Raw genomic sequence first — 27,532 nt, forward strand, 5'->3', positions numbered from 1 at the left:
TCCTTCCCTAATGCTGTCTGCATGTGATTTGCGGCTTCTTCCCAGAAGTGGCGTACGGCAGGGCAGCTCCAGACAGCGTGATAGAAGGTGGTCTGTTGTTGGCAGCCCCTCCGACAAAGGTCATCAGCTCTGGTTCCTAGTTTTGCCATTAGGTTCCCGGTCATATATGATCTATGGAGAATCCTAAGCTGTATCAGCCTATATCGTTGTGTAATAGCTGCTTAGCTAGGGGACATAAGAGCCAGTTGTCAGTCTTCGTCGTCAATCTTTCCCAAGTCACCCCGCCACTGTTCCCTAAGTTTACTAAACGCATCTGGTACACATAGTTTATTATACGTCAAAGATATAGGTTTGGAGGCTAATAACCCGTCCAACAAGCGGTCTTCCAGAGCGACGATTACGGTATGTCTTGTAAATTTATAAGGCCGAATGTAATGCATGTCTTATTTGCAGGTACCCGAGACCTCACCCTGATTTAACTGATAGTGTTTCTGGAGGTCCACAAATGTGAGAATTGCTCCCTTTTTAACCAGATCTCCAACCACTGAGATACCCACCATATCCCACTTGTCAAACCCAGGTTGGAAACACAGCCTGCCAAGTTTCTGGGAATACCACAATGGCGTCGCCTTGGTGAGAGTAGCCGCCCAGCCCAGGCAAGAGTTTGCTTTGTGCCATATGTCTAGTGTGTGGGAGGTGGGCCCAAAATATTTATTTTTCCTGTCTCTCGTGTATAAGGCCCCAAATACCCCAAGCGGTCCATTTGGTACCTGTCTAAAGCATATGCTGGTTCAGTAGGGGGGCAATACACCCAGTGATTGACGGCCACTAGCTGTGCTGCCCAGTAGTAGAGCTGTAGGTCCGGCAGTGCTATAGCTCCATCGTACTAGCCTTTTGTTAGTTTCCTCAGTGCCACCCTGGGGGCCCTATCATCCCACAGCAAAGTTTGTACCACACTTTCCACTTCTTTAAAGTAGGAATCTGGGACTTTCTACCGACTGTTCTGTACAATATATAAATACTGCGGGAGTGCCAACATTTTGAAAAGAGCAGCGCGTCCTACTAGGGATAGTGACAAGGACCTCCAGTGTTTCACATCCCTGCGTAGCCTGGTAAACGGGGAGCCAGATTAGAATTATGAAAAAGGCCCTTGTCCGAGGTGACAAAAACACCCAAATACTTGAAGCCCACCTCCGCCACTGATAGCTTACAATTTGCTGGAAGTCGCAGCACCTGGCCCCGGTGCACGAACAATACAGACTTATTCCAGTTTATCGCATATCCTGAGTATTTACCGAAGTTTGTGAATATGTTGAGCACTGCGTGTATAGACTTGTATGGGGAGGCGAGATATAATAGTATGTAATCAGCATACAAGGATATGTGATCTTCCAAGTCCTCCGCCCATCACATCCCGACGCACCCACCCCGCCAGAGGCTCTAGTATGAGGGAAAATATCAGTGCAGACAGAGGACATCCCTGTCTGGTTCCCCGTCTCAGCCTGAACGCCCGGGACGTGTAAATGTTCACTCTCACTTGACCCTGTATGTCGGTATATAATAGTGTAACCCATCCTATAAATTTGGGCCCCAATCCCACCTTTTCTAGGACTGCAAATAAGTATGGCCGGCCATTCTATTGAGTCAAATGCCATAGAGGCATCCAAGGACAATACAACTGCGTCCTCCTCTATAAATGCCCTACGTGCCATCACATTGTGCAGACGGCCTATGATGAGGGCCGTGTTTCTCCCTGGCATAAAGCCAGATTGGCCAGGGTGAACCAGGGAAGAAATGACTGCCACCAGTCGGTTAGCAAAGATTTTCGCTAGGACTTTAGCTTCAGAGTTGATCAGCAACATCGGCCTATACAGAAACTGACAGACAGATATCTGTCAGTTTTCCATACTTATGGATCACTACAATTGTGGCCAGACATTGGTCTGCCGGCAGCCGTCCCTTCTCGTAACTTTCTTCATACATAGCCCGCAGGTGTGGCTTTATCGGAGATGCCATGACTTTTAAAAACTCAATGGAAGTCCCATTCGGCCCCATCGCTTTCCCAGAATTTATCTGACCTATGGCATTGCCAATCTCTTCTTCAGAAAGGTCTTCCTCTAGGGTGTCTCTATCTAGGTCAGAGAGGATCGGCACATCACTATCGATTAGGAGCTGGCGGGAGTCCTCCGCCATGTAGGTGGTAGAAGGGGTGTAGATCTTTTCCAAGTGATCCGCACAGGCCTCCGCTATATCCCTGGGGTGGGTAGGTATCTCGCCTCCTGGTAGTGTCAGACTGGGTACCCATCTCGCCCCCTGCTCTCGTCTTTCCAGCCACACCAGGGTTCTGCCCACCCTATCTCCCAGTTTGTATAGTCTTTGTTGAGTACTTCGATATTTGGCCAGCATATGTTCCCTAGTCTTGATTCGGTACTCATCCTGTTTTAGTGTAAGTCTATGGTGGGTGTCTTCAGATGGATCATATGTGTGTTCCCGTTCCAGCCCTTGGAGTTCCTCTTCTAGCTGAACCAGGAGCCTGCACAGGTTTTGAATGTACCCAGTTTTCAGGGAGGCTTTTCTACTTTTGAACTGGAATTTTAGATTCCGACAACCAACAAAATTGATTCTGTCCCCAGTGTCATTCTGGGCAATTACTTCAGATCCGTCCAGATGAGAACCCAGTTTACTTATGAAATGGTTTCTACATGTCTTCACTTAACAATAGTAACGGGTGAGCCATAATCAGCTACCACAATCACTTTCACCCCACCCATGTTCACTTCACACAATGGTTTCCTCATTTTAACTGAATGCACATCCAATATGCCATAATCTATACAGAACACATGATTGAAATTGGTCGTGTCCGAATCATCAGAATTCTCGTCACTTTCCACATCCTCACAGTTCACATCTCTTTTTGTATTAATCAGGTTTCTTCTACAAACTTTGGCACAGTGACCAATAATACCACATAAGGAGCGTTTTTGGTTTCTAGCCGAACATTTGTTGTAATACGCTAGATGATCAGCTGAACCACAGCTATAGCACTTTCTGGAACTCGGTTTAACCCCATTACTTTTCCTTGATTCCTTCTTCTCGCCAGAAACTTTCAACATTCCCTCATATGACTCCCCCCCCCCCCCCCTCCCCTTTTATTTTCTCCTCAGCTTTCTTGTTTTTAGAGGATACAATTTTATTCACCTCTTTGACATCCTGTGCCTTGTCTAAAACTGCTTTGTTAGACCTACCTCCCAGTTATTACATTTTTTAAACTAAAGCCACAACCTCTTTCAAAGGAGACTTACCTTTGACCCACAGTTTGTCCTGAATATTCGGATTGCTTACATGCATTATTATTTGGTCCCGTATAAATTCCTCTTACAGACCACCAGATCTTCATGTTAATGCTAAGGCACGTAATCTATATATATAAAAACGAATGTATGTCTGTCTGTCTGTCCTTTATGCATTACTACACCATTCATCCGATCGCCATGAAACTTTGGGAAGTTGTTGAGTACACTCCCGCGAAGGTTTCTGGCATAACATTTTTTAAAATATCGGCCCCCCGGGGCCCTCATAATCTTTCGAATAGTGATGTACGCACCAGACGAAAAAACAAAAAATCGTGTATCCACAAGCACTCTAATAAATAAATAGAATTAAAACGACACTTGTTTTTCATAATAAAATGAATACGTTTAAAAAAAAAATGACACTGTAAATTGAATGTTACCATAACGAGTTTCCTTGAATTTCCTTTCTTCGGAGATCGCAACAACGCGCAACGGGTAAGCTAGTGTAGATATATAGTCATCCACACATTCTATTTTCCCTTGTTTCAGTTGAAAATATGGATATCTATCTACAGCCACACTGACAATAGGTAAAAAATGCACATCTAAATATTTTAATGCATATGTAAACATATTACCCCCTCACATGTTTTTTTCTAGTCCTGGTTGTATGTTTTGAGACCATCCGGACCCAGGCAACAAAGTAAAACTTTTTTTTCTTTTCAGGGGTGAATTTCTCATCCTCTAAAGTCTATCAATATAATTGCAGAAATATTCTCTCCATTCCGTCCAAGGCATAGATGGTACACCCTTAGAAAGGTTGAAATGCTGTGGAAATGTCAATTTTAATTAAATTAAGGCACACATGACTTAATACCACTATTATGCAAATTATATCAAGCAGGTCCACACTAGTAATTACTGTGCAGCGTTACTTTCAGTTTCAATAATATGACGCACAGAGTATCTCAAAACATATACCGGTAGCAGGTCTAGTCAACAAATCCAGACGAACACTGCCAGGAAGCATCCATCGACAGTAAGATAACCCACGTGTGAATAAACACATGTCGGGGTTGCAGGGTAACATTTCAAACATTGCAAAAGTTACCAGGTTGTCGCATTGTGTCATAAAGGCTGCAGCGTGATGTGTGAGAAACACGATGTGAGTGACTACCGCGAGTAGGGTGTGCAGCAGTAGCTGAAAATACACCACGTCAAAGCTAAAAGCCCTGCCAAAAGTATTAGAGCACTGCATGTTAGGCAGCTTCTTCCTCCCATGTCGACCTCACTCGTGTATATATATTACTTCTGCGCTGACACGTCACCAAATTAAGAGTCTGTGGTTGTTGTCCGCTCTTCCTGAACTTGTCATTTTTTTTAGATCTATGTGATTCACTCATTAAATGATTGAGCTTTCTTCCAGATGCCTACACTATCTGATTTGTGTTCTCTTCTTGAGCTCTGCCGGTATGGAGACGGTATGTGTGGCTTCTGTGATGACGTGTAGAGGCATGGTTTGTGGGGTTTCAATATGAAGTTTAGGTGTAATCTTTTTGTTGATTGTCAACGGGTGTCGAGATATGTAGTATGCAGGTTTGTTGTCTTTCCCTAGCTTTTGTAGAATTGTGTAGGACTACTCTTATAAGTGGATTCCCCACTGTTCAATTAGCGACAGCATTTTTGCCCATTGGTTTCCAAAGACAATGATTAGCGCCTGATGGTCTGTCACTATGTTCAACTGCTTACCATATATAAACAGGGGAGTGCTTGCATGCCCACACTACTGCCAGCCTTTCTTTTCCAGTTTTCTAACATGATCTTTCAACATCTGAGAGGCTATGACAGCCATAGGATATATGTCTGCCAGTAGTGATTACTATCTCAAGGATGTTGTGCACCCAATCCTTCTGGGCTAGCATATGCTGAGAGTTTGGTGTATAATTTTGGATCACAGTGAGCTATGATGGTGGCAAGTTTCTCCTTTCTTGAAACATATTTTCACATGTGGAGGTCCACTCAAATGTGCGTCCCTACTTTGTCAGCTCTCGAATTACATTGCTGAATGTATTTAGTAGGTGTAGTAGCTGGCCATCTCTAGAACTGATTGAATTTCGCTGACATTCTTGGGGTCCGGTATGTCCTTGAGCGCTTTTCCTTTGTTGGAGGTGTCATTGTGTGGGTATGACTGACCACACCAATAACATTCTCTTCCATTGTCTGTGCTGTGATGTATGCCCCTCGTGCGGTGTCGTTCCTTGAACTAGTGCTGTTGACTGGAGTTCTTGTTTGACTTCTCCTTATTTTGATTTTAGAGCCAAAATGCTTAACTTTGCTTGTCTGTTTGTTCAGATTAAATCTTTATAGCTTGCTCATCCACTTTGTCATTTATGTGTGTCATTGGCTCAATCTGTTCTAGAATATAGTTCTTGTGCAGTAAACAGCATTGGAGGGACTTGGACAAACTTCTGATTTGCAGTCGTATATTTACTTCATCCATGAATTTACAGTATTTAACTAGGCCCGTCACCACAGCATTTTTGCTCACAGCTCTTATTTTCATGATTCTTTTACATTTGTCAGCTGTTGTGCTGTCGGAATTATGGAGAGAAAAACATGGGAGTTCCTTCATATATTTATTTATTATCCTCTCTACATCACACATACTACCAATGCAGAGCTACGCTCCAGCACTTAGTCGTTCCTTCCTCTCCTCTCTCTCTCCTATTTCTTTCCTACATGTCCCCGCAGGGAATGTGTAGCGATGGTCGGCTAGACATCTGGTGGGTTTCTTGGCTTGGGGTCTTATCTCGTGACATTATACTCTAATTAACATGATCTCAGAGGGGTCTTGTGACAAAACCAGCCTTCAGCTATGCATTGCTTTGCCAGCATCAGGCTCAGTGATGCACACCTATATTGCGTCTTGCCTTTCTTTAACTTTGGATTAAACCCAACATTGCTTGGGAGAGTCTTCCAGTCGGATTCCTGGTTCTCTCTTTAAGTTCATTATCCCTTTTCCCCAGAAACTTGATGCCACGTAGCATTGCCATGTGATGTATGAATGTAGTTTCAATGGATCTTCATTTGGGTTAGGCTGCAGACCTTTTGGGACAGATTTTCTGCAGTTTCGCCAGGGTCAGATACGTGCTGTGTAGGAAGTAAAATGTATGAATTTGAAATTCTCATAACAGGAGGTCTCCTTACTATGGCACATGTTACTTCCGTTCCTTGTAGCTAATCTATTTGTGAAAATTTCCTTCCCATAGTTGTTTGGTTTTCAAGGGTGGTTTTGGGTCGAGCCTGCAAAAGCGAATGTCCTACTTGTACATGTTCTCTCACGATATTTTTGTGTACAAGAAGGAGCTTGCAGCACACCCATTACTTACCATTTGTTTACTTTTTTGTCACTCTACCTTGGTGCCTTTTTATAGGCCTTTTTATAGTGCCTTTTTATAGGCCAGCGCAGCCTAAAAGGTCACTCTTAACCCACACATAAATAGTGCAGCACACCTTGATACATAGAAAACTAAAATATGTAACAATGGCACTCAATTTTGTTTGTGACAAATCTGGAAAACAGGAAAATGTATCTATCTGTGTGTAATAGTATTAACGTTAAAGAGTCCAGACTTCATACAATGTCATGACTTGAAAAAGTCCATAAGGTGGACGAAACACGTGGTGGTTGAATCATCTATAACCGTTGGTTATTGAAAAATGTGTATTGATTGTGTAATGTTAATATATGTTAATATGTTAATATTTATTTATTAAGCGCTCGTACGCCCAAGGGCTTCATGGCGCTATAGAAAGGAACTCGACGCAGCAGTTAAAGGTAGAAACAAAACATCTCAGCAGTAAGCCTGGGAGAAAAGCCAGGTTTTGAGAGAGTGTCTAAAACTCAAAATGTTACCGCTCAGTTTCAATTGAAGAGGAAGAATCAAATTGAGAAGAAGCCAATCATCTTGATAATTTTTAGAACAGTTTTATTGAGCATGTGATGTAACTTAAAAGAAGTAAAAAAAATATTATTTATGTTCTATGAAGTCTGGACTCCATAACTTCAATACTATTACACAAAGATAGATAAATTTTCCTGTTTTCCAGATTTGTAACAAATGAATTGAGCACCATTGCTACATATTTTGGAGTTCTGTGCTGCACTATTTGTGTGGTTGAAGAGATTGGGCTAAGCTCTATGGTTCTTCCAGGGTTGGTTTTTAACACATTGTGGCAGTAGTTGTGACAATAGTGTATGAGCACCATCCAATTATAAATCATTTCTACGCTCAAAAGGAAGGAGTGTGAGACAATAATACCAGAGTTGCTTTCTTTGTTCATATGCAAATTGTCACTCCTTTTCCTTTCTGAAGAGCATGGACCAAGCCCAGATTGATTACACTTAAATAGTGCCCGCCCGCTGCTTGTGCTGTGATTCAGATACTGTTTCTTTTCCCCCCATGCCCTATTGTATAATCAGTGTATTCTCAATCCATGTTAAAGACACATACAGTTCAGCACTTTGCATAGAATGCATGCATCAATGCTCAATGAAAAACCCTTGTTGTGCTTAAGTTAAACCTACCAGTATACAAACAGGAAAACAATCATGCTATATAAACGCCTTGAGGATATGCAGATTTTCCTACAGGTTAACTGTGTCACAGATACTAAGAGTGTCTTTAAATAAACAATGCCCATTAGAATTGGAGGACAGGAAGCCTCAGAGATGGTTTATCCAGGTCTATGAAAGGACCCAGTACATCTTGAGGACATATGCACATACAGCCACACAATGCCGCAGTCTTTCCTTGTGAGTTTAGCAAAGGTCACTGACTTGGCTGCTGTGGTCACCCTGCACATGTCCAGGATCAGCCGCTGCATCCACAAGCTCATTTGAGCGCAGTGTTATTTTTGGATACTATGCGATGAGATGCTAATGGGTGAATAATGGGAAGTTTGAAGTAGAGACAGAGGATATTCATGATTAGCAATATGTTACTATGTATTTACGAATTTATTGCCCATTGGACATGCATAACATTGTATGTATCAAAAAAACAATAAAAATAGTTTCAAAAGTTTACATCCTTTATGGCATTGTCTAAAGGATGGGAATGTTATTTGGACACTTCACCTTATCCATGGACTTCTTATCTATGCCCAGCCTTATCAATGGACTTCTTTTATTTGTTTATCTGTTCAGCTATTGGGACTGATGCATTGACCTGATAGCAGTTGTAAGGAGGGGTTAACTATCCCAGAGGTATGTATTTGAGTGCATCCTCCTTTACCCTTGGTTAAGGGGCCTTTGAGTAGGGGGCAGACAGGTGGTTGTGGTTTACTAGAACTTTGAACAATTACCGTACTCTGAGCAAGGCCAGGGGACAGGGGAGGCTGTCTGTGGGGATGGTGATAGCTGATGCAGGGTGAGGGCCAAACTATTGAGTTTTAGGTAGAGATTGGAGAATGCTTTGAATTAAGTAGGGATATGATGTGGGGGTAAAGCCCAGGGCAAGGCACACATGAACCTAAACCCTCCTCTCTGCTGCCCAGCGAAAACAAGAAAAGAGCCTTCGGGGGTGAAAGGCCATTTTAAATTCTTTACTGTCCGTGTGACTGGCCAGGGAGAGTTATGCCCAAGGGTGTATACATAATACAGGATTACTACTGCTCTATTGTTTTCCTCCTGGTGCTCATGAACATTGTGTGATATCATCTAATTTGTAGAGGGTTAAACTACTGATTACGGTTGTTCCCTAACGGCACTTTAAAAAAAATCTTCTGTCAAATGAGTTAGAAACAAGATAGTTATTTTTTAAGAGGGCTGTCAGAGCTGAGAAGTGGTGATGGTCGCCCTGCCCGAAACAGGGTGGGAAGACCATCAGTTAGACCTTATAAGCCTTTGGTGGACAGTGCATCTGGTCAGAGTTTTAAGTGTGGAGGCTCCGCCAGTGTAAGCCCAGTGCTTCTACTAATTACATAATCTGATGGAACCACAAGTTTGGTGAAATGGGAGCCCGGCTGATTTACAGAGGTGCTTCTGCTCTTCTGAACTCTAAATTACCCAGTTAGTTTTTCAGGTCGAAGCCTACAGTGCAGCTGTCTGGGGACATTCTGAAAGCTTCCTTTGGAATGTGTTCCACCCACTGCTTACCATTAGCTTTGTGGTTTGTAACTCACATTTGCTTGTTTTTTATTTGCTGGCTCTATTTGTTTTTAGGCTCTCCAAACCCTATTTACTGTAATCTTCCACCAGTAATGGGTTTCTGTAATCAGGTCTTTGAATCTTTTTCTTATCACTTTTGCCTTGCATTCAAAGACAGAGGTGAAATGTCAGGCTCTGTCTTCCTGGGAGCGTGGTGTTTACTTTTCTTTCTCCAACTTTAAAGTGAGAGGATTTATGGGACAAGCATGCCGGTACTGGGTGTGTGCCTTAGGAAGGCTGTACAGTGGCATTATGTTTTCTAGCACAAGACAACATTTAAATGTCTGTAAATGAACTTTGCAGATATTTCAGAATTAAAAAAACGCAAATGAAGCACATTTTTGGTCATTCTGAAGTGTGGTTGAAACATTTTAATATGATCAAAACAAATCAATATACACTAGGTGATAACATTTCCACACGTTATCATTTTTGCACTGTATACTTTTATCATTAAAAGCTGCATGTCTGTGCAAATGTAATGGTTATTTCAGTTGAAGATGTGTTGTCTGTAATGGCAGTACACTACCACACCATGCATACTTCCCTTTACCCCACACCACTCTACTCTACACCACTGGAGTATACTCTGCACCACTCCACACTACGCAACTCCATGCCACACTGCGTCACTGCAGTCTACTCTGCACTCCTCAACTCTACTTCACTCTATGCCTCTCTTGTCTACACCGCTACCCCACACTGCTCTAATATGCACCACTGCCCCCTTCGCCACTGCGCTCTACACCACTCCTCTCTGTTCCACTTCACTCTGCAACAATGCACTTTATGTCACTGCACCCTACGCTAATGGACTCTACTCTGTACCACTCCACGCTACACCAGTGCACTCTATGCCAATCCACTCCTCCACTCTACACTATGCCACTGTACTCTACTATACCCCCCTCCACTCTACTCGGAAACAATCTACTCTGCTCCTCTACACCCTAGGCCAATTCTCTCACTCTAAACCACTTTACTCAAAACCAGTGCACTCTATGCCAGTGCACTCTACACCACTATAATCTGCTCTGCAGCACTTTACATCACTGCACTATACACCACTCCACTCTACACCATTGCACGCTAGCTCACTGCACTCTATGCCACTCTTTTCCACTATACTCTATGCCACTGCTCTGTATGCCACCCTATCTGCACCACTCTACGCCACTGCAGTGCACGCCAATGCACTCTACGACAGTGTACTCTGTCACTGAAGTCTATGCCACTGTACTCTATGCTACTGCACCACATTGATCTATGCCACTTCACTTTATGCCACTCTACTCTATAACACTGCACTCTCCACCACTGAACCCTGCGCCACTCTTCACTGTACTCTATGCTACTACACTCTACTCTGCACCACTCTACCTCACTCTAATGCACTGTACGCCGCTGCACTGTACGTCACTACACTATACACCACTCCCCATCGCTCCAGTCTTTCACTGCACTCTGCACCAATCCCCTCTAAGCCACTCTAATGTACTCTGCACCACTGCACTCTGACAGTCTACTCTACGACACTGCACTCTATGCCACTGCACTCTACACCTCTACAGTCTACTCTACCCCACTGCATTCTACCCCACTCAGTTCCACTCTACACCATTCCACTCTATGCAACTCCCTGCTGCGCCACTGCGTTCTACCCTGTGCCACTCCTCTCCACACCACTCTGTTGTATGCCGCTGCACTATATGCCACTGCACACTCAATGTCAAAGCAGTCTACATCACTTTACTCAAAATCAGTACACTCTGCCACTGCACTCTCATCTGAAACAATCTGCTGTATACCACTCTACATCACTGCACTCTGCGCCTGCCTTTCCTACTCTGCACTAGTGTACTCTATGCCAATGCTCTCTGCACCATTCTACTTTATTCCAATGCAGTCTATGCCACTGCACTCTACTCTGCACCACTCAACTCCACACCACTCTACTGCATGCTACACCAATGTACTGTATGCCACTACACACAGTATCACTCTATGCCACTCTAATCTATTCTGCACCACTGCACTCTACACCTCTCTACTCTACGCCACTCCGCACCTCTGCACTCTAACGTGCATCACTCTACTATACGCCACTCCACTCTATTCTCAAATAATTTACTCTACGTCACTCTAATCTACACCATGCTGCTCTACGTCACTGCACTCTACACCACTTCACTCAAAACTAATGCACTCTAGGCCAATCTACTCTGCACCACTGTAATTTATACCACTTCACTCTATGCCACTCTACTCTACGATACTACACTCTACAATATTTCACTCCATGCCACTCCACTCTACAACACTCTGCTCCACACTACAACATTACGCCACTCTAGGATGCTCTATGCTACTCCATGCCACTTTAATCCATTCTATTCTACAACACTCTACTCCACTCTGATATTCCACTTTGACACTCTGTGCCACTCGATTTTACAGCTCTATTGCACTCTGCTGTTCCACTCTCTTACACTACTCCACTCTGTCACTCCTCTCTACGACAATCTACTCCGCTCGACACAGTTCTACTTTACGATACTCTACGCAACACCATGTACGCTACTCCTCTCTACACCACCCCAAGACACTCTATGCCCATCTACTTTACTACACTCTTGACACCCTAATTCACTCTACGCTACTCAGCTGTAGACCACTCTATGTCCTTCCACTCTACGATACTGTACTTCCTCCACAACACTTTACACTACTCCATGCCACGACACTCATCTTCATGGCACTCAACTCTATTTTACTCTACTCCACCCCATAACAATCCACTCCCCTCCACTCTCCTTTACCTCACTAACATTTGGCCATGTTGAACAGCAGGTACGCTGGTGTACAACATGGCTAAAAAATATTGTCATAGCCAGTGACTCTTGTATAGGCGAGACCTATTGGCTTTGTCAATGCTTGTTGCTTACAACTTTAAAACGATTTAACTGAAATAAGTCAAACCAGCGAAAGGCTTTAAGTTTAACTTTGCACTACAGTCCTGTTTTTTGGTGAACTTTGATCCAGCGATTAAAAAAATAAAAAAAACTTTTTTTTCTTTCTTCTATTTTTGGTTGTTAAAGTTGCAGTGTTGATCTCCCTGTTAAAACCTACACACGTATTTAGTCTTCTGCCTCGCGATTTTTATACGTTTACTCTCTTTACAAACCTGCACAAAAATTGGCTGAATGAAGTGAGTCTCCTGCATTTTTCCCCAACGTTTGTTACAGGTTGCTTGGAGCTTAGTGGGTTTAAAGTTATTAACAATGCAAAAATGAAAATTCGTGGAAAGTGTTTTATCACCCTAAATCACTGAGGTGAGAGTTATGTCTCTCTAGTATGTATTTGTGTATGTGCTTATTGAGTAGGGCGCCAACAGGCACAACATAACAATAAAAAACAGACTTATAAAGTAGGCAATGTTGTAGTGCAACAACATAAAAATAGAAAATAAACTTATAAAGTAGGCAATGCCGTAGTGCACCTGCACCGTGGTCTGATACGCCTTTTCTTTGGCTTCGACATTTCAGCATCTTTAAGTCCTTGCAAAGGATGCATGTAGGAAGAAAGGCTGTGTTTCTGCCACCAGTCGACTGGTTTACAAAAACGCTATCACTAATGTGATTTGTGAGATCATTAGCAGTGCAATCAGGGTAGATATAATTGTAGAGCTAACATTAATTGGCAAATGTCAGCTTTTTTCCCTTTCAGATAGTAATCAGAACCTCGTCTACTAAGGGTTTTTGGGCTCGTATGTGTGAGTACATATATTGAGGTCCGCCAGAGAAAATAAATGTTATTTGGAGCAAGTGCAACAATATACGCAAATGCAGAAATATATTCATTTATTATGTCAGTGCAATTGTCAAATCTCATGTTTTAAAAATATTATAGCGGTTCTTCTGAACTTGGATCATCATGTCCTGTGATCTTTCTTGCTCATGCTAAGGATCTAGGCAATACAATTCTATGTATGTATAGAATTCACCTTAAAGAAACGCATTGCATAAACCAGATGTCCAGAGAGTAAGAGGATGCATCTTATGAGTCAATACGCCTCCCCACACATGCTCAAAGAATATAAATATTTTTCATATTACATTATGCACATCTGCTTATTTACTGTAGATCCCACTTTTTGTATTACATCTTTATACATTTATCTCATGAATTACTATAAATGTTGAATCCAAAAAGATAACTGGTAAAATTGAACCAGTTTTGATCTTCACTGCTGCATGTTGTACTGCAGATTGACATACCGAACTGGACCCAGTACTTTAGTTTTGACCTCCAGACGTGACACAATACTCTTGAATTGATCACAGTGACCCAGATGTGACATGCAGAAATGGATGTAGTACTTCAATTTTGTACGGTATGCGATGAGTCTTGAAATAAATTATCTTGTTTTATTTCGTGTCTCAGATCTCCAACTGGAAGCTGTACCGTCAAGAGCTGCTCCTCTATGTTGACTGCTTCTTGACGTCTGTTGCCACCGGTGCTCCCTTGTCTGCTCCCAAAGATCACACTGAGGCATTATGGAGTCGCTTCATCTGCTGCCTGGACAGTCAAGGACTCTTTTCCTACATGTCAGCTGAGGCGGGATCTGTCTGTGGCCTAAAGCTCACTGAGTCTTCCTTTCCACTTTGCATCGTACTGGATGATAATTTCTACTATCAGAGCATGCGATATCAAGTGTACCAGCTGGCCCGAAAACGTAAGCAATTCCAGAATCTTTTTTTAGGAAAGAAGTCTTGGATAATTGGCGCCTTGTGGTTTCTTTTTTATTTATTTTCTTCTGTCATATTCTTATACATTTCACTTCCCCCTTGTCACTCCATTGATGGTAAGATCTATTGCAGTGTGAGGTGGAGAAAACATTTGATGGTAATTGAACAGTCTATTGAATCTCGATTGTGATGTAAGTTGGAGATTTTGCTCATTCTTGTGTGTTCTAGGTAAACACGTCCTTGTAGCTGCAAGGTTGCTAAAGCTATCTCTCGAAGAATTATATGGTAGAACTTTGATCAGCCTATGATTTAGAAATTGCAGGGTATTCCCAGAGCTTAACAGCAAACTCCTTCTTCTGAAGGAAAATCCACTTTAGATCAAACACGGCAGTTTGGAAGAACTTGATTAAAATTAAAAACAAGACCTGACTGTGTCCATATCAGAAAAATTAATCCTGTCATGAAGCTTCAAGTCATATTGCAGCATTGTTAAAGAATTGAAAATCAGACTTTTCAAATTTCCCACAAGGCACTTTTGCTAAACATAAAATTAAGACTTGAAGGGTTAGTGTTGAGCATTTTATCCCACGTATTTAATAAAAAAGATTCATTCCACATGCTCAATGACATACCACGCAGGTTCCAGGAGGTCTGTACTGAAATGCTCCATTCTAGAATCCCGGATCACACTTCATCAGCTAGCCTGTGGGTATCTTCATTGCACTACTGCCACCTTTCTGCTTTTGTAAATAGAACCTGCTGTTTCCTAAATAAATACGTTGAAAGTAACACCCCCTCCATCAAATAACCTTCAACGTTTATTATCAAAAATAAATGATATTGATTTATTACACCTCTGAAACTCTCAAAAATAATTATTTATAGCACTGGAAAAAAAGTGAATGCAATTTTCAGCTACACAGCCCTGACTTCCAACCACACATTTCTTCGTTAGATTGTGGAAACCGATCGAATGCAGGTGCTTCCTCCTCCAGAAAAACTTTATTCCAGAGCCTATAAATGGTTAGCCTCCAAAAAGAAAACCACCTTGCTTCGCATGCTGCCCAAGGCCTCGCTTCTCTTATCTCATAACTACTCTCCCTTTTAAATGTGTTTGTTCCTTCTAGAAAGTGAGGTATCACTATTGAGAAACAGTGTTAAAGGTACAATAATGTGTTGTGTTGGCAGACTGAGATTAATATTCAGTACTATGGGTAAATGTGACAACACATGCAAAGAGGCGGTCATCTGAAACCATCCGGACATGGTTATGTGCATGTGATTTCACGCCTTTTTTTCTTAGCGAACCAGAGCTGAGTAAAATCATGCATTCTGATAAATGTGCTGTCATTACCTTGTAGTGATTTCATCAGGAGTAATTACATTGAGGTTTTTACATCAGGAGTCATTACATAGAATGGTATGTTTTCATGCCTTTACATCGGAGTCTTTTACATAGCAGGTAAGTCAATACATTAATTATATGTAGGTTTTAGAGATACATTAAAAAATTTGATTGTTATACATAACTTAAACAGAAATTAATATTCATTTTAAAATTAAAGTAATTAATTTGGGAAAATACTTAGAAAATTAAGATGTAAGGGAATTACATAATCTGTAAATGTAATTGAAATTATTCTAAAGTTAATATTAATGTAAAATAAAATTAATTAATGTCAAGGGAAATTTAAAAGATAATTATTAGGAACATGTATTAATAAATAAATAAATGCTAAATATATGTACATAAATCTATATGTAAAATAGCAATAAGAATATATTATGAAAAAATATAGATTTTTATAAGGCACTAATGTCCTTGAGAAAGGCTATCGCCAAAACAGGTCACAGGATTTACTACTGTCCTGGATTATTGGTATTTTAACTTTTATAAGGTGTGTGTGTGTGTGTGTGTGTGTGTATATATATATATATATATATATATATATATATATATATATATATATATACACACACACAATCTAATAAAAATTATAACATGTAAATTAATATATATATATATATATATATATATATATATATATATATATATATATATATATATATTACCTACTGGCGGTCGCCAGTAGGTAGTTATAGTTAGGATCGTTTTCCATAGGAAATCCGCAACATTCTATTGGGAATAACTTTGGCGCCGAATGAGGGATCTGCCTGTAATTTTCCTTAACTTTGCCTCCCTGCGCTCCGCTCCTTCCCTGGAAGTTTCGGGGGGATCCGTCAAGCGGGGGCTGAGATAAAAGGGGGGTCCCAAAACGTGTTTTCCCCATGTTAATTTCCATAGGGCTTTTGGACTCACGTTTAGCCCGAACGGCTGAATGGATTTCCACCAAACTTGGCAAAATTGTAGGGACTGGTACCCCGATGTGCCTTTGCTATGTCTCAAGATATATGCTCCAGTGGTTTTTACGAAAATTAACTTTGAAAAAATATATATTGGGCTACATTGGGCTATATATATGTTAGAGCCCAAATGTAGCCCAATGTAGCCCAAAGATGGCCACCAGAGACAAAAAAAAACAAATGTAGCCCAAATATCAGCCAGATGTAGCCCAACTATAGCCCAATGACAGAATGTCCCAGAGTGTTCTAAAGAACAACTAGAGCGCTAACAGTCTTACTTATGACAAAAGTATGGCACACCTGAAGTCATCTTGATTGGAATAAAGTGTTAACACTTAAAACATTTAATTTGGAAAGGAACAAAATGAGGGGGTTCATTTTGTCATAGAAATTATGATTAGTGCTGAAGAAAGAAAAAATAGGGCACATTTTGAGTGACTTCTCAAATCCTCTTATATTTCATTAAAAAAATTCTGATATGCAGTCTCCCAAGATGGCCACCAGAGACAAAAGAGCCCAAATGTAGCCCAAATATCAGCCAGATGTAGCCCAACTATAGCCCAGTGACAGAATGTCCCATAGTGTTCTAAAGAACAACTAGAGCGCTAACAGTCTTACTTATGACAAAAGTATGGCACACCTGAAGTCATTTTGATTGGAATAAAGTGTTAACACTTAAAAAATTTAATTTGCAAAGGAACAAAATGAGGGGGTTCATTTTGCCATAGAAATTATGATTAGTGCTGAAGAAAGAAAAAGTAGGGCACATTTTGAGCGACTTCTCAAATCCTCTTATATTTCATTAAAAAAATTCTGATATGCAGTCTCCCAAGATGGCCACCAGAGACAAAAGAGCCCAAATGTAGCCCAAATATCAGCCAGATGTAGCCCAACTATAGCCCAATGACAGAATGTCCCAGAGTGTTCTAAAGAACAACTAGAACGCTAACAGTCTTACTTATGACAAAAGTATGGCACACCTGAAGTCATCTTGATTGGAATAAAGTGGTAACACTTAATACATTTAATTTGAAAAGGAACAAAATGAGGGGTTTCATTTTGCCATAGAAATGTTATATATATATATATATATATATATATATATATATTACCTACTGGCGGTCGCCAGTAGGTATATATAGTTAGGATTTTTTTGAATAGGGATTTCTGAAAATTCTATGTTGAATAACTTTGGCGTTGATGGACGGAATTGGCTGAAATTTTCAGGAAAATGGCACGTTTTGTTTCTGAGCGTCCCCTGAAAGTTTGGGGGGGGTTTCGTCAAGCGGGGGCCGAGAAAAAAGGGGGGGTCCCAAAACGTGTTTTTAACATTGAGTTTTCCATAGGGCGGTTGGACTCACTTTTAGCTCGAACGGCTGAATGGATTTCTATGAAACTTGGCAAAATTGTAGAGACTGTTTGCCCGATGTGCCTTTGCTAGGTCTCAAGATATGTGCTCCAGTGGATTTTGAGAAATTAACGTTAAAAAAAATATATATATCTGTGACAGCGTCCCGGTTAGCGCCCCGGTTCGCGTGCCAGACGCGTAACGGAACTTCGCGAGGAGAAGCGGATTGGCTCTCCGGTGACTGTCAACATTCTAAACAGTCCGGAGCGGCCGCCATCTTGTCTCTCGGTAGGATCGAGAGACAAGAGGTGGAAATAAACGAAGGGGGAAATGAATGAAAGGGGGCAAGGTAGACCCCTCCTGACCCCCTAGGATTGATGTGGGGGCTATTAAAGGGCCCCGTGGGGCAAAAAAATAAAATACATTTTTTTTCGATTTTTCGCGGTGGAAGCGCTACCCGGTACGCGAACCGGGTAGCTCACCGGTAGCGTAACGGGAGTCCGCCATCTTGTGTTTCGGACGAATTTAGTCACAAGATGGAGGATAAACAATGTTGGGAATGGGTGGCACGGGCGACATATCCTGACCCCCTAGGTTTTCTGAGGGTGGCTGAGGAGGCCCATATATGTAAAAAAACCCTTTTTTTTCAAATTTTCGCACGGTTAGCGCCCGGTCCGCGCACCGGGTAGCGTTCCAGAAAGCGTAACAAGGGGAAAACCAAGGGAAATATTAAAATAATATTTTAGAGTGCTTTGAGGTAGGGTAGCTCTGAATAGAGCTGTTGTGTTGTGTGGGTGATGTAAGTACCAACATGTAGGTACCAATGAAGAGTCTAAAATTCAATGTACACCGTCTCCTCTGTAGATATTTTGTATGTTCTAATATGGGTTATTTAAATGTAAATGTGTGGAAAAGCACTTCATGCTTTAAAGCAATTGTATTTTTGAACTGATTGTTCTTTCCTCTTAGTCCTCCTCTTTGTTTTTTTTCCCCACACTCTTCTTCAGCATGATAGTTGATAAATTTGTTCCCTCAAAAACTTTATATACATAAAAAAAATATATTTAATACATATAAAATATATTTTTCCTTTAAAAGAAGAATACATTTTACAGCTTTTGATATTTGCTATTAAAAAACCATTGAAATTCACTGAAAAAACCATAGGTTATAGACCATATATAGTTAGGAATTAGCATTTACAAAACCTTGAAAATTCACTGAAAAAACCATAGGTTATATACCATATATAGTTAGGAATTAGCATTTACAAAACCTTATTTTACTCACACAAAACCATTGAAATTCGGATATATAGTTAGTTGCACTAACTATATATCGCGCACCCGCAATCCACTGCTGATCATGTCACATAATACATCATTCATGACATGGTCAGTGACTTCACTGATGACATCACTGATGACATCACTGATGACATCTCAAATGACATCACTGATGACAACATCCAGTGACTGTATGTTTCTGTAAAGTTAAAATATGTCTTACATATTGAAGAATGAGTGGATGTATAAGTGTCTGGATGAAGGATTTAGTAGGTGCATGACTGACTGTATGAGTGAGTGATTAAATGTGTCTCACTGAGTGCATGGGTTAGTGACTAAACTGTCTTAATTTGTGCATCATTATGTCTGTTGTTCTGTAAACTGCTGCATGTGTTGATCAGTAGCTATATGAGTAACTATATGGGTTATTGATTGGTTGCCCAAGTATTTGTATGGGAGACTGAGTGTGTGTGTGGGTGGCTGGGAGGTGTATGACTCTGTGCATAGATGTGTGAGCAGTTGATTCACTAGATGTATGGGTTCAAAAGTGCATGTGGAAACAGCTGTATGGGCGGTTGACTGTGTGCATGAGTGTATTGGTGAGTGAATGGATATCTCGGTGCTACATGTCAAAGTAAGTACATATGTAAAACACAGTACATGTGAGAGTTGACATATATAAATAACTGTGCATAAGAGCCAGTGAATGTGTGAGTGGCTGTATGGATCATTGTGAACTTGTATCAGGGATTGTATAAGAGAGTAAATATGTGTTAGTATATGTTTGAATAAGTAAGGTGTGTATAACTGTATATTTGAGGAAATGGAGGTGTGATTGATTCTTTGCATGACTGACTAGGTGTGTGAGTAACTCTATGGATGAGTGACAGTCTGTGAGTGTCTGTTTACACTGAGTGTATCTAAGGTTATATTAGAGTCTGAAGAGGTTCATCGTATTATCACATGAATGATGTCATCAGTGATGTGATCAGTAATGTCAAATGAGATGTCATCAGTGATGTCATCAGTGATGTCATCAGTGATGTCATCAGAGATGTCATCAGTGATGTCATTTGAGATGTCATCAGTGATGTCATTTGAGATGTCATTTGAGATGTCATCAGTGATGTCATCAGTGATGTCATCAGTGATGTCATTTGAGATGTCATCAGTGATGTCATCAGTGATGTCACTGACCATGTCATGAATGATGTAATATGTGACATGATCAGCAGTGGATTGCGGGTGCGCAATATATAGTTAGTGCAACTAACTATATATGCGAATTTCAATGGTTTTGTGTGAGTAAAATAAGGTTTTGTAAATGCTAATTCCTAACTATGTATGGTCTATAACCTATGGTTTTTTCAGTGAGTTTTCAAGGTTTTGTAAATGCTAATTCATAACTATATATGGTCTATAACCTATGGTTTTTTCAGTGAATATATATATATATATATATATATATATATATATATACACAAACGTACGCATGTGTGTATATATATATATATATATATATATATATAATTACATTTTACATAAATTATTAAATAAACTGATGTAAATAAATATGGTAAATTTGAATTAAAACTACATTAAACCGTATATTTAGCAGTTTATAAAAAAAAAAAATATATATATATATTTATCAGCAAACCACCGCTCCTTTTCGTCCCGGGTGCTCACACCTGCGGTGGTGAGCAGCTCCTCCATGCAAAAACAAGGCAAACCCTTCAGCTGCCAATTGGAAAGCACTCACGAGCGTAAATTGAAGCAAAATGCTTTATTTGTGCACACCCCTCTGCACTGATAGACGCTTTTCGCCTAGCGGCTTTCTCAATGTCCACGAAAAAACCGCTAGGCGAAACGCGTCTGTCAGTGGAGAGGGGTCGGCACAAATAAAACATTTTGCTTCAATTTACTCTCATGAGTGCTTTCCAATTGGCATCTGAAGGGTTTGCCTTGTTTACGTATATATATTATATATATATATATATTATTTTTTTTCTTCTAATTAAAAAGTACACTTGCCCTCAGTGATATAAAAACTCTCACAGTGTAAAGAAAGATTCCTGATGTAATAACCATGATGTAATGATTCCGAACATAATCGTCTGTGAAGTAATTGACATTGGTTCTGATCATTGTAAAGACAGGCAACAAGAAGTTGGACAAGGCTTTGAGACAAAGTATCTCCAATGTGGAAATCCTGCAAAGTTCCTGACATCCACATCCTGCATACTAGAGGGATCTTCGCGATATGTTGTATTCCTCGCTTGTCCTTAGGAACACAAGACCATCAAGAGTAAATATAATTGTTTCTCCAAAGGGTGGACCTGCTGTCTGTGGAACTCAAGCTGTGGTGTGATTCCAAATGTGAGGACTTGTCTGTAGCCAAATCCCAATGATGCTAGCAGAAGGTGAAGGTAGAGAGCGGGCCTTTAGTAACCAGCGGTTGCTGTTCTTGAAGAATGCTTGCAGTATTGTTAGTCGTATGTATAATGTTCACAGTTTTGATAGTATCCAGAGTGTTGAAGTAAAAGGGATCTGCACAGTGGATATACAGACGTGCCAAATACAAGAATGTTGGTTTAACGTAGAAACAGCCTGCACAACATGGACTGTAGCAACACTGCATGATTTAGCAATCACAAATTAGTTTTAAGTATACTTTAAAATTGAACCATTTTTCTCCAAACATCAGCTTACAAGTTCTGAAGAGACACACATTTTTCAATGTTGGGATACATATATGAATTCAACCAAGCAAAATCTTCTAATTTAGTTAGCAGGACGCACAGAGGAGAGCTACTTACAGGTAGGTGGAGAATTAGCAGTAGCTCATGAGCTACACTTTGGAGAACTCTGAACAAGTGTGTTGTCTGATCTGAAATGTAGTTGTTGTATTACATGTAGTTGGACTGCCTCTGTAGAGCTACTATGTTCTTGGTGTTTTCAAGCTACAGATTGAGTGTACTTCAAAGCTGTCATATTATATTTTATCATTGAGGTGATTTGCTTCCGGTAAAGTTAAAAGGATGCAATCTAAAATCACTCAATATCTAGGTATTTGGATTTCATAATGCAGGGTGTTTCTTGGGTCAGATGTGACTCTTAAGTTTGTAAAACTTCAGTAGCGTAAGACCTGTCAGAATCTCAAACTGTGTAGTTGGACATGTCAATTTGATCAAAATGGAAATTTTATCTAACCACATTATTTTGTTTAGCATAAAGTCTTATTCTCTCTTTTTCAAAAGGTTTTAAAAAAACAGAATGGTTTAAGTATGTGTTTTGTTTGGAATGGGGGTGAGGTAACGGGTTTTTAGGAACCCGTTTGGTGCCAGGGGATAACACCCGAAGACCTCTGAGTTCTCCCTGTTCCGGACCACAGAAACACGGAGTCTTCTAGTCGCAGTCAGAGATCAAGTTTTATTGATAGCTACCAACAGGTGTCCTAGAAGCACGACAAGCACGGGTCATGTGTTCTCAGGAGACTGTTCGTTTTTACAGAACCAGCCTTCTCCTTATATACAAAAATAATAGCTGCAGGCAAGAATTCTTGAGTTTATGATATGGCTATACACATATTTCTACAATAATACAAAAGAGCGAAGTCGGGGGCGTGGCCAAGATGGCGTCGGAGTAGGACGCTTCTCTGAGCCTCTCCGACGCCGCACCGACATTGCTGCGTATAGCGGGGTCCCTGGTGTGCTGCTCGGCACTAGCTGGACGTGAAGGCTGGCGGAGTGCTCCGGTGCCACCAGAGGGGCGATTTGGAGCCTGTGGCGCCGTGTAGCGCAGATCCGGGCTGCGGCCTGTGAAGCAGCGGCCTCGAGTGCTGGGGGGTCCGACCTCGGCCTCCGCGGAGCCTGGCCTTTGTGGACCCGACCGGTGCTGTCGATCCCAGCTGGGACCTGACTGGGGCGGGGCGCACCGTTCCCGCAGAAACGCAGGTCCTCGGTGCGGAGTGGTGAGAGGACACAGCGACGCCGTCAGTGGAAGCCCGTAGCCTGCCTGGCTGAGTGTCGGCGGAAATAGCCGGCTGGAGGCGCGATTACTTGACCCACCACCGGGATGCGTCAGAGGTGAGCCGGCGCACCGGAGAAGTGAGCGGAGCCGGAGAGGGGCGTGAGGTGTGCCACTGCAGCGGAGGGCCTGGCCCGGGGGTGATCAGGAGAGGCGCCCTGGACTGGATGAGCGGAGGCTTGGCTGGCGACGCCGGGGGAGCTCTCTCGGTCTCCCTGCAGTCTGCGACCAGGGTAGGCTGCCTGTGACACTTGCTGCTTGATTAAGGGGACACCTTGTATGGTCCCAGCGACCGGGACGCTTTGCTGCCTAGGATAAGCGGACTTGGGGGGCTGGCCGGCGGCGCCGTTTTTGGAGAGTCCCTGGAGGGCGCTCGGCGCTTCCCTCTCTTGGCTGCCTCCTAGCTGGGAGGCGCGCGCCGCGGCCTCCCCGCACTGTCGCCTGGCTGCTTGGGTGGTCCGTGGTGGTTCCTCTTTGGCCCAGTATCAACGGGGGGGCCACCACTGAAGAGCACGGAGACCGGATTGTGGGGTGCCAGGGGCCTCGACCGCTCGAGGGGCGATCTTCTGAGCCTCGTCCTCCCGGCTGCACCTAATTGGGGCCTGGAGGTGGAGTGCGGCGGCGGTTCGCGGCCATGTCCAATTCACAGCGCAGGATGGGGAAATCGGTGAGGGAGGGGTCCTCCAAGTCGTCGCAGCAACCTGCGTCACCTGGCGCCAGCGGGTCCTCCGCACACTCAGATGATGAGGCACCAGCGACTAAAGCGTTTATGAAAGAGCTTTTCGCGACTATTAAAGAGGACATCTCCGAATTAAGAACACAATTGGCATCCGACCTCCGGGAGGTGAGGAGGGACGTCGATGGGATTGGCGAAAGGGTTGCGACGCTGGAGGACCATGACCTTACCATGGCAAATGATGTGCACCAGCTCCAGCAGGACGTCATAAGGCTCACGGAGCAGAATCTGGATTTGCAAACCCACGCAGAAGACTTGGAGAACCGCTCCAGGAGAAATAACATTCGCATCAAGGCGGTTCCGTGGGATGGTGAAGCGGGGGACCTGCGTGGATACGTCCAGGCCTTGTTTCTTCAGATCTTGGAGGACGAGGAGCTGCGGGACATCCAGATGGACAGAGTGCATAGAGTGGGGCTACCTAGAAGGGGAGGGGGCCCACCGCCAGATATCCTCGTCTGTGTGCACGACTTCCAGATCAAGGAACGGATCCTACGGAAGGCTAGGACTGTCACCTCATTGCAATTTAGGGGCCATCAACCCCAGCTTTACCAGGACCTGGCAGCGACTACCTTACAGAAACGGAGGGACTTCCGGCCTGTGACCGCCTTCCTCCGGGAGCGCGGGGTATCCTACTCCTGGGGTCATCCTTTCCGGATTATCTTTCGGTGGGAGAACAGGCTGAGGCAGATCAATTCCGTGAGGGTGGCGAAGGACCTTCTGGGCATCGAAGGGGAGGAACCGTCTCAGGAGGCTCGCAGCTCACCGTTTCGGAGGAGGGGCCGCTCTTCTTCCTGGCACAGAGTGGGCCCGTCCCCGGAGCGGCAACGACCGGACCCGGCGACTAGAGAGCAGGAGAGAGGTGCCGCTGTGGCATCGGTGGTCTCCGCCACCGTGACGGCTTCCCAGGGGAGCTCTGGAGCAGCATGACCCCGACATCATGGCGTGGCGTCGGAGGGGCTCTTGGCCTGAGGTCCCCGGGGTATAATGGTACTTTTGGAGAAGACACCCCGGACCTTGGACCTGGGGGTCACCGAGTTGACACCCCTGCCCCACTTCCAGTCCGGTAGGGGACTTCCAAACCTTGACCTGCTGGAACTGAAGACCGCGAGGTTCAGGTTCAGTGCCTTGAGTTGCACTTTGTTGTTCTTTGTTCTGGGGGGGGTGGGTTTGTTGGCGCTCTAACTGTGGATGTTCTGGCAGGGTGGTTGGGGTTGGGGTTGGGGGCCGGGGGGGTGGTGGTGGCGAAAAAGTGTACTGATTGTGTGCTGAAGGTGCCTTTGTTGATTTTCCCTCCTGTATTTCGTATGGGACCCTTCCCTCGAGTCCTTGTGTCTACCTCTCTCTCTTGGGAGTGGGCTCGGATGCGTGTGCTGGACCGGTGCAGGCACCATGAATGTTTGGGGATGTGCATGGCGTGGAATCTTTTTTGTCCCTTATGCCTATCAGCATAGGAACTTGGAATGTGAAGGGACTTAACTCCCCGCAGAAGCGGCAGAAACTCTGGAAATATGTGGCGGATCACCACTTGGATGTGGTGGCCCTCCAGGAAACCCATCTCGCTAGGAGGGATGAGTTGAGGCTTCGTCATCGGCAGTTCCCTCTTATCTATAGGGCGTCTGCGGCCTCAAAGCATAGAGGGGTGGCCCTACTCTTCCGGGCTTCCCTGCATTTTCAGCCCCAGGGAGTGAGTGTGGATAAGGAGGGCCGATGGCTGTTGGTGAAGGGACTGTTGCATGGCCGCCTGTGTACTTTTGCTGTATTGTATGCCCCTAATGCGGGACAGAATGGCTTTCTGCAGGGTCTGCTGAACAAGCTGGGGGATTTTGTGGAGGGTCACTTACTCTTGTTGGGTGATTTCAATATGGTTTGGGACAGGAGTTTAGATAGCTCTGGGGCCCGCAGGGCAGACACTGGCGTCTTCTCAGACGAAACTACGCGGCAGTTAGGTGATATGGGTTTGATCGACAGTTGGCGCTTTCTCCATGCTCAGACCAGGGATTACACCTTTTTTTCCAACGTGCATCGATCATACTCCCGCATTGACTATATCTTGGTTAGTCAGGCTCTTCGGGGGGACATACAGTTGGCTACTATCTTTCCACTCTCGCTATCGGACCATAGTCTCGTGGTTCTGGGTCTCCACTGGGCCCCCGGGGGGGATGATTGGCGTAAATGGTACTTCCCGGCAGCTCTGGTGCGCGATGAGGAGTCCTGTAAGGTCTTACGCAAGGCTATTGGTGAGTTTTTTCTCCTTAATCCCCCTGCGGACACATCGGTGTATACCACATGGGACGCATGCAAGGCCTCTTTAAGGGGCACGTGCCTCGCCCTCAACGCGAATCTGAACAAGCTGAGGCGAGTGGAGAGGGAAGCTCTTGAATCGGAACTGGCCTCTTTGGAACAAGCCCACAAGGAGAACCCCTCCAGGGTAACTCTGCGCCCCCTGACGGCGGTGCGAGGGAAACTGAGGGCTCATTATAATAACAGGGCGGAGTTTACTCTTCTGCGACTCCGGCGCACCTCCTACTCCCAGGGCAACAAGATCGTGCGCCATCTTGCCCGGCAACTCCGGGACAAACGCGAGAAAGATTATATAGGGGGTATTCGCGACCAGGCGGGCTCTGTGCAGCATAGAGATGCGGACAAGGCGACCGTATTCGGGCGCTTCTATGCAGCGCTCTACTCGAGTGACGCTCTTGACCCGGGTGCACAATCCGACTTCCTGGGGGGTTTGCCTCTGCCGAAAGTCTCTAAAGAATGGAATGATACCCTGTCCTCCCCCATCACCCGGGAGGAGGTCTTAGATGCCATTAAAAGCCTGAAGATGCACAAGGCCCCAGGGCCTGACGGCTACACGGCCCTCTTTTACAAAACGTTCGCCTCTGAAGTTTGCGACTACTTAGTCTCCCTCTTCAACGCAATGGCGGTTGATGGTAGGACAGCGGATTCTATGGCCGAAGCATTGATCACTATTATCCCCAAGCCGGGCAAGGACCCTACTTTCTGTGCATCTTACCGCCCGATAGCACTTCTCAATCTGGACGCCAAGCTGTACTCCTCTATCCTGGCGGGTAGACTGCGAGATCTGATGCCTGCCCTCATCCATCCTGATCAATCTGGGTTTATTAAGGGCAGGCAGACTCATGATAACCTACGCCGCGTCGTCCATCTCATAGAAAAGGCGGAACGATTTCGCATACCCGCGGTGCTAGTGGGGCTCGACGCGGAGAAGGCTTTCGACCGCGTCGACTGGGGGTTTTTGCACCAGACGCTGGTGGCCTTCGGGTTTTCCCCCCTTTTCATAAGGATGCTTGAGGCCAACTACAGTGGCCCTACCTCTCGTGTGTTGGTCAATGGTCAAAGGTCCGGGAGTTTTCGCCATTCCCGGGGGACACCCCAGGGGTGCCCCCTCTCGCCCCTGCTTTTTGCCCTTAGTATAGAGCCGTTAGCGTTGGCGGTGCGGGAGGAAGAGAGGATTCTGGGACTTCCCTTTACAAGCGAGCAGCATAAGATC

The 27,532-nt window shown here is 43.7% G+C and overlaps 1 protein-coding gene across 1 annotated transcript in view; it reads left to right on the forward strand.

Moving 5' to 3' along the window:
- PSTK (phosphoseryl-tRNA kinase) overlaps positions 1-27,532 on the forward strand; it is a 93,520-nt gene that overhangs the window by 7,781 nt on the left and 58,207 nt on the right. Inside the window, exon 2 of the mRNA XM_078643995.1 lies at positions 13,951-14,242. Coding sequence (XP_078500121.1) covers positions 13,951-14,242 — 292 coding nt within the window. The remainder of the gene's footprint in view (positions 1-13,950; positions 14,243-27,532) is intronic.

Source organism: Lissotriton helveticus, chromosome 5_1 (genome assembly GCF_964261635.1).
Source record: "Lissotriton helveticus chromosome 5_1, aLisHel1.1, whole genome shotgun sequence".
Lineage (NCBI taxonomy): Eukaryota > Metazoa > Chordata > Amphibia > Caudata > Salamandridae > Lissotriton > Lissotriton helveticus.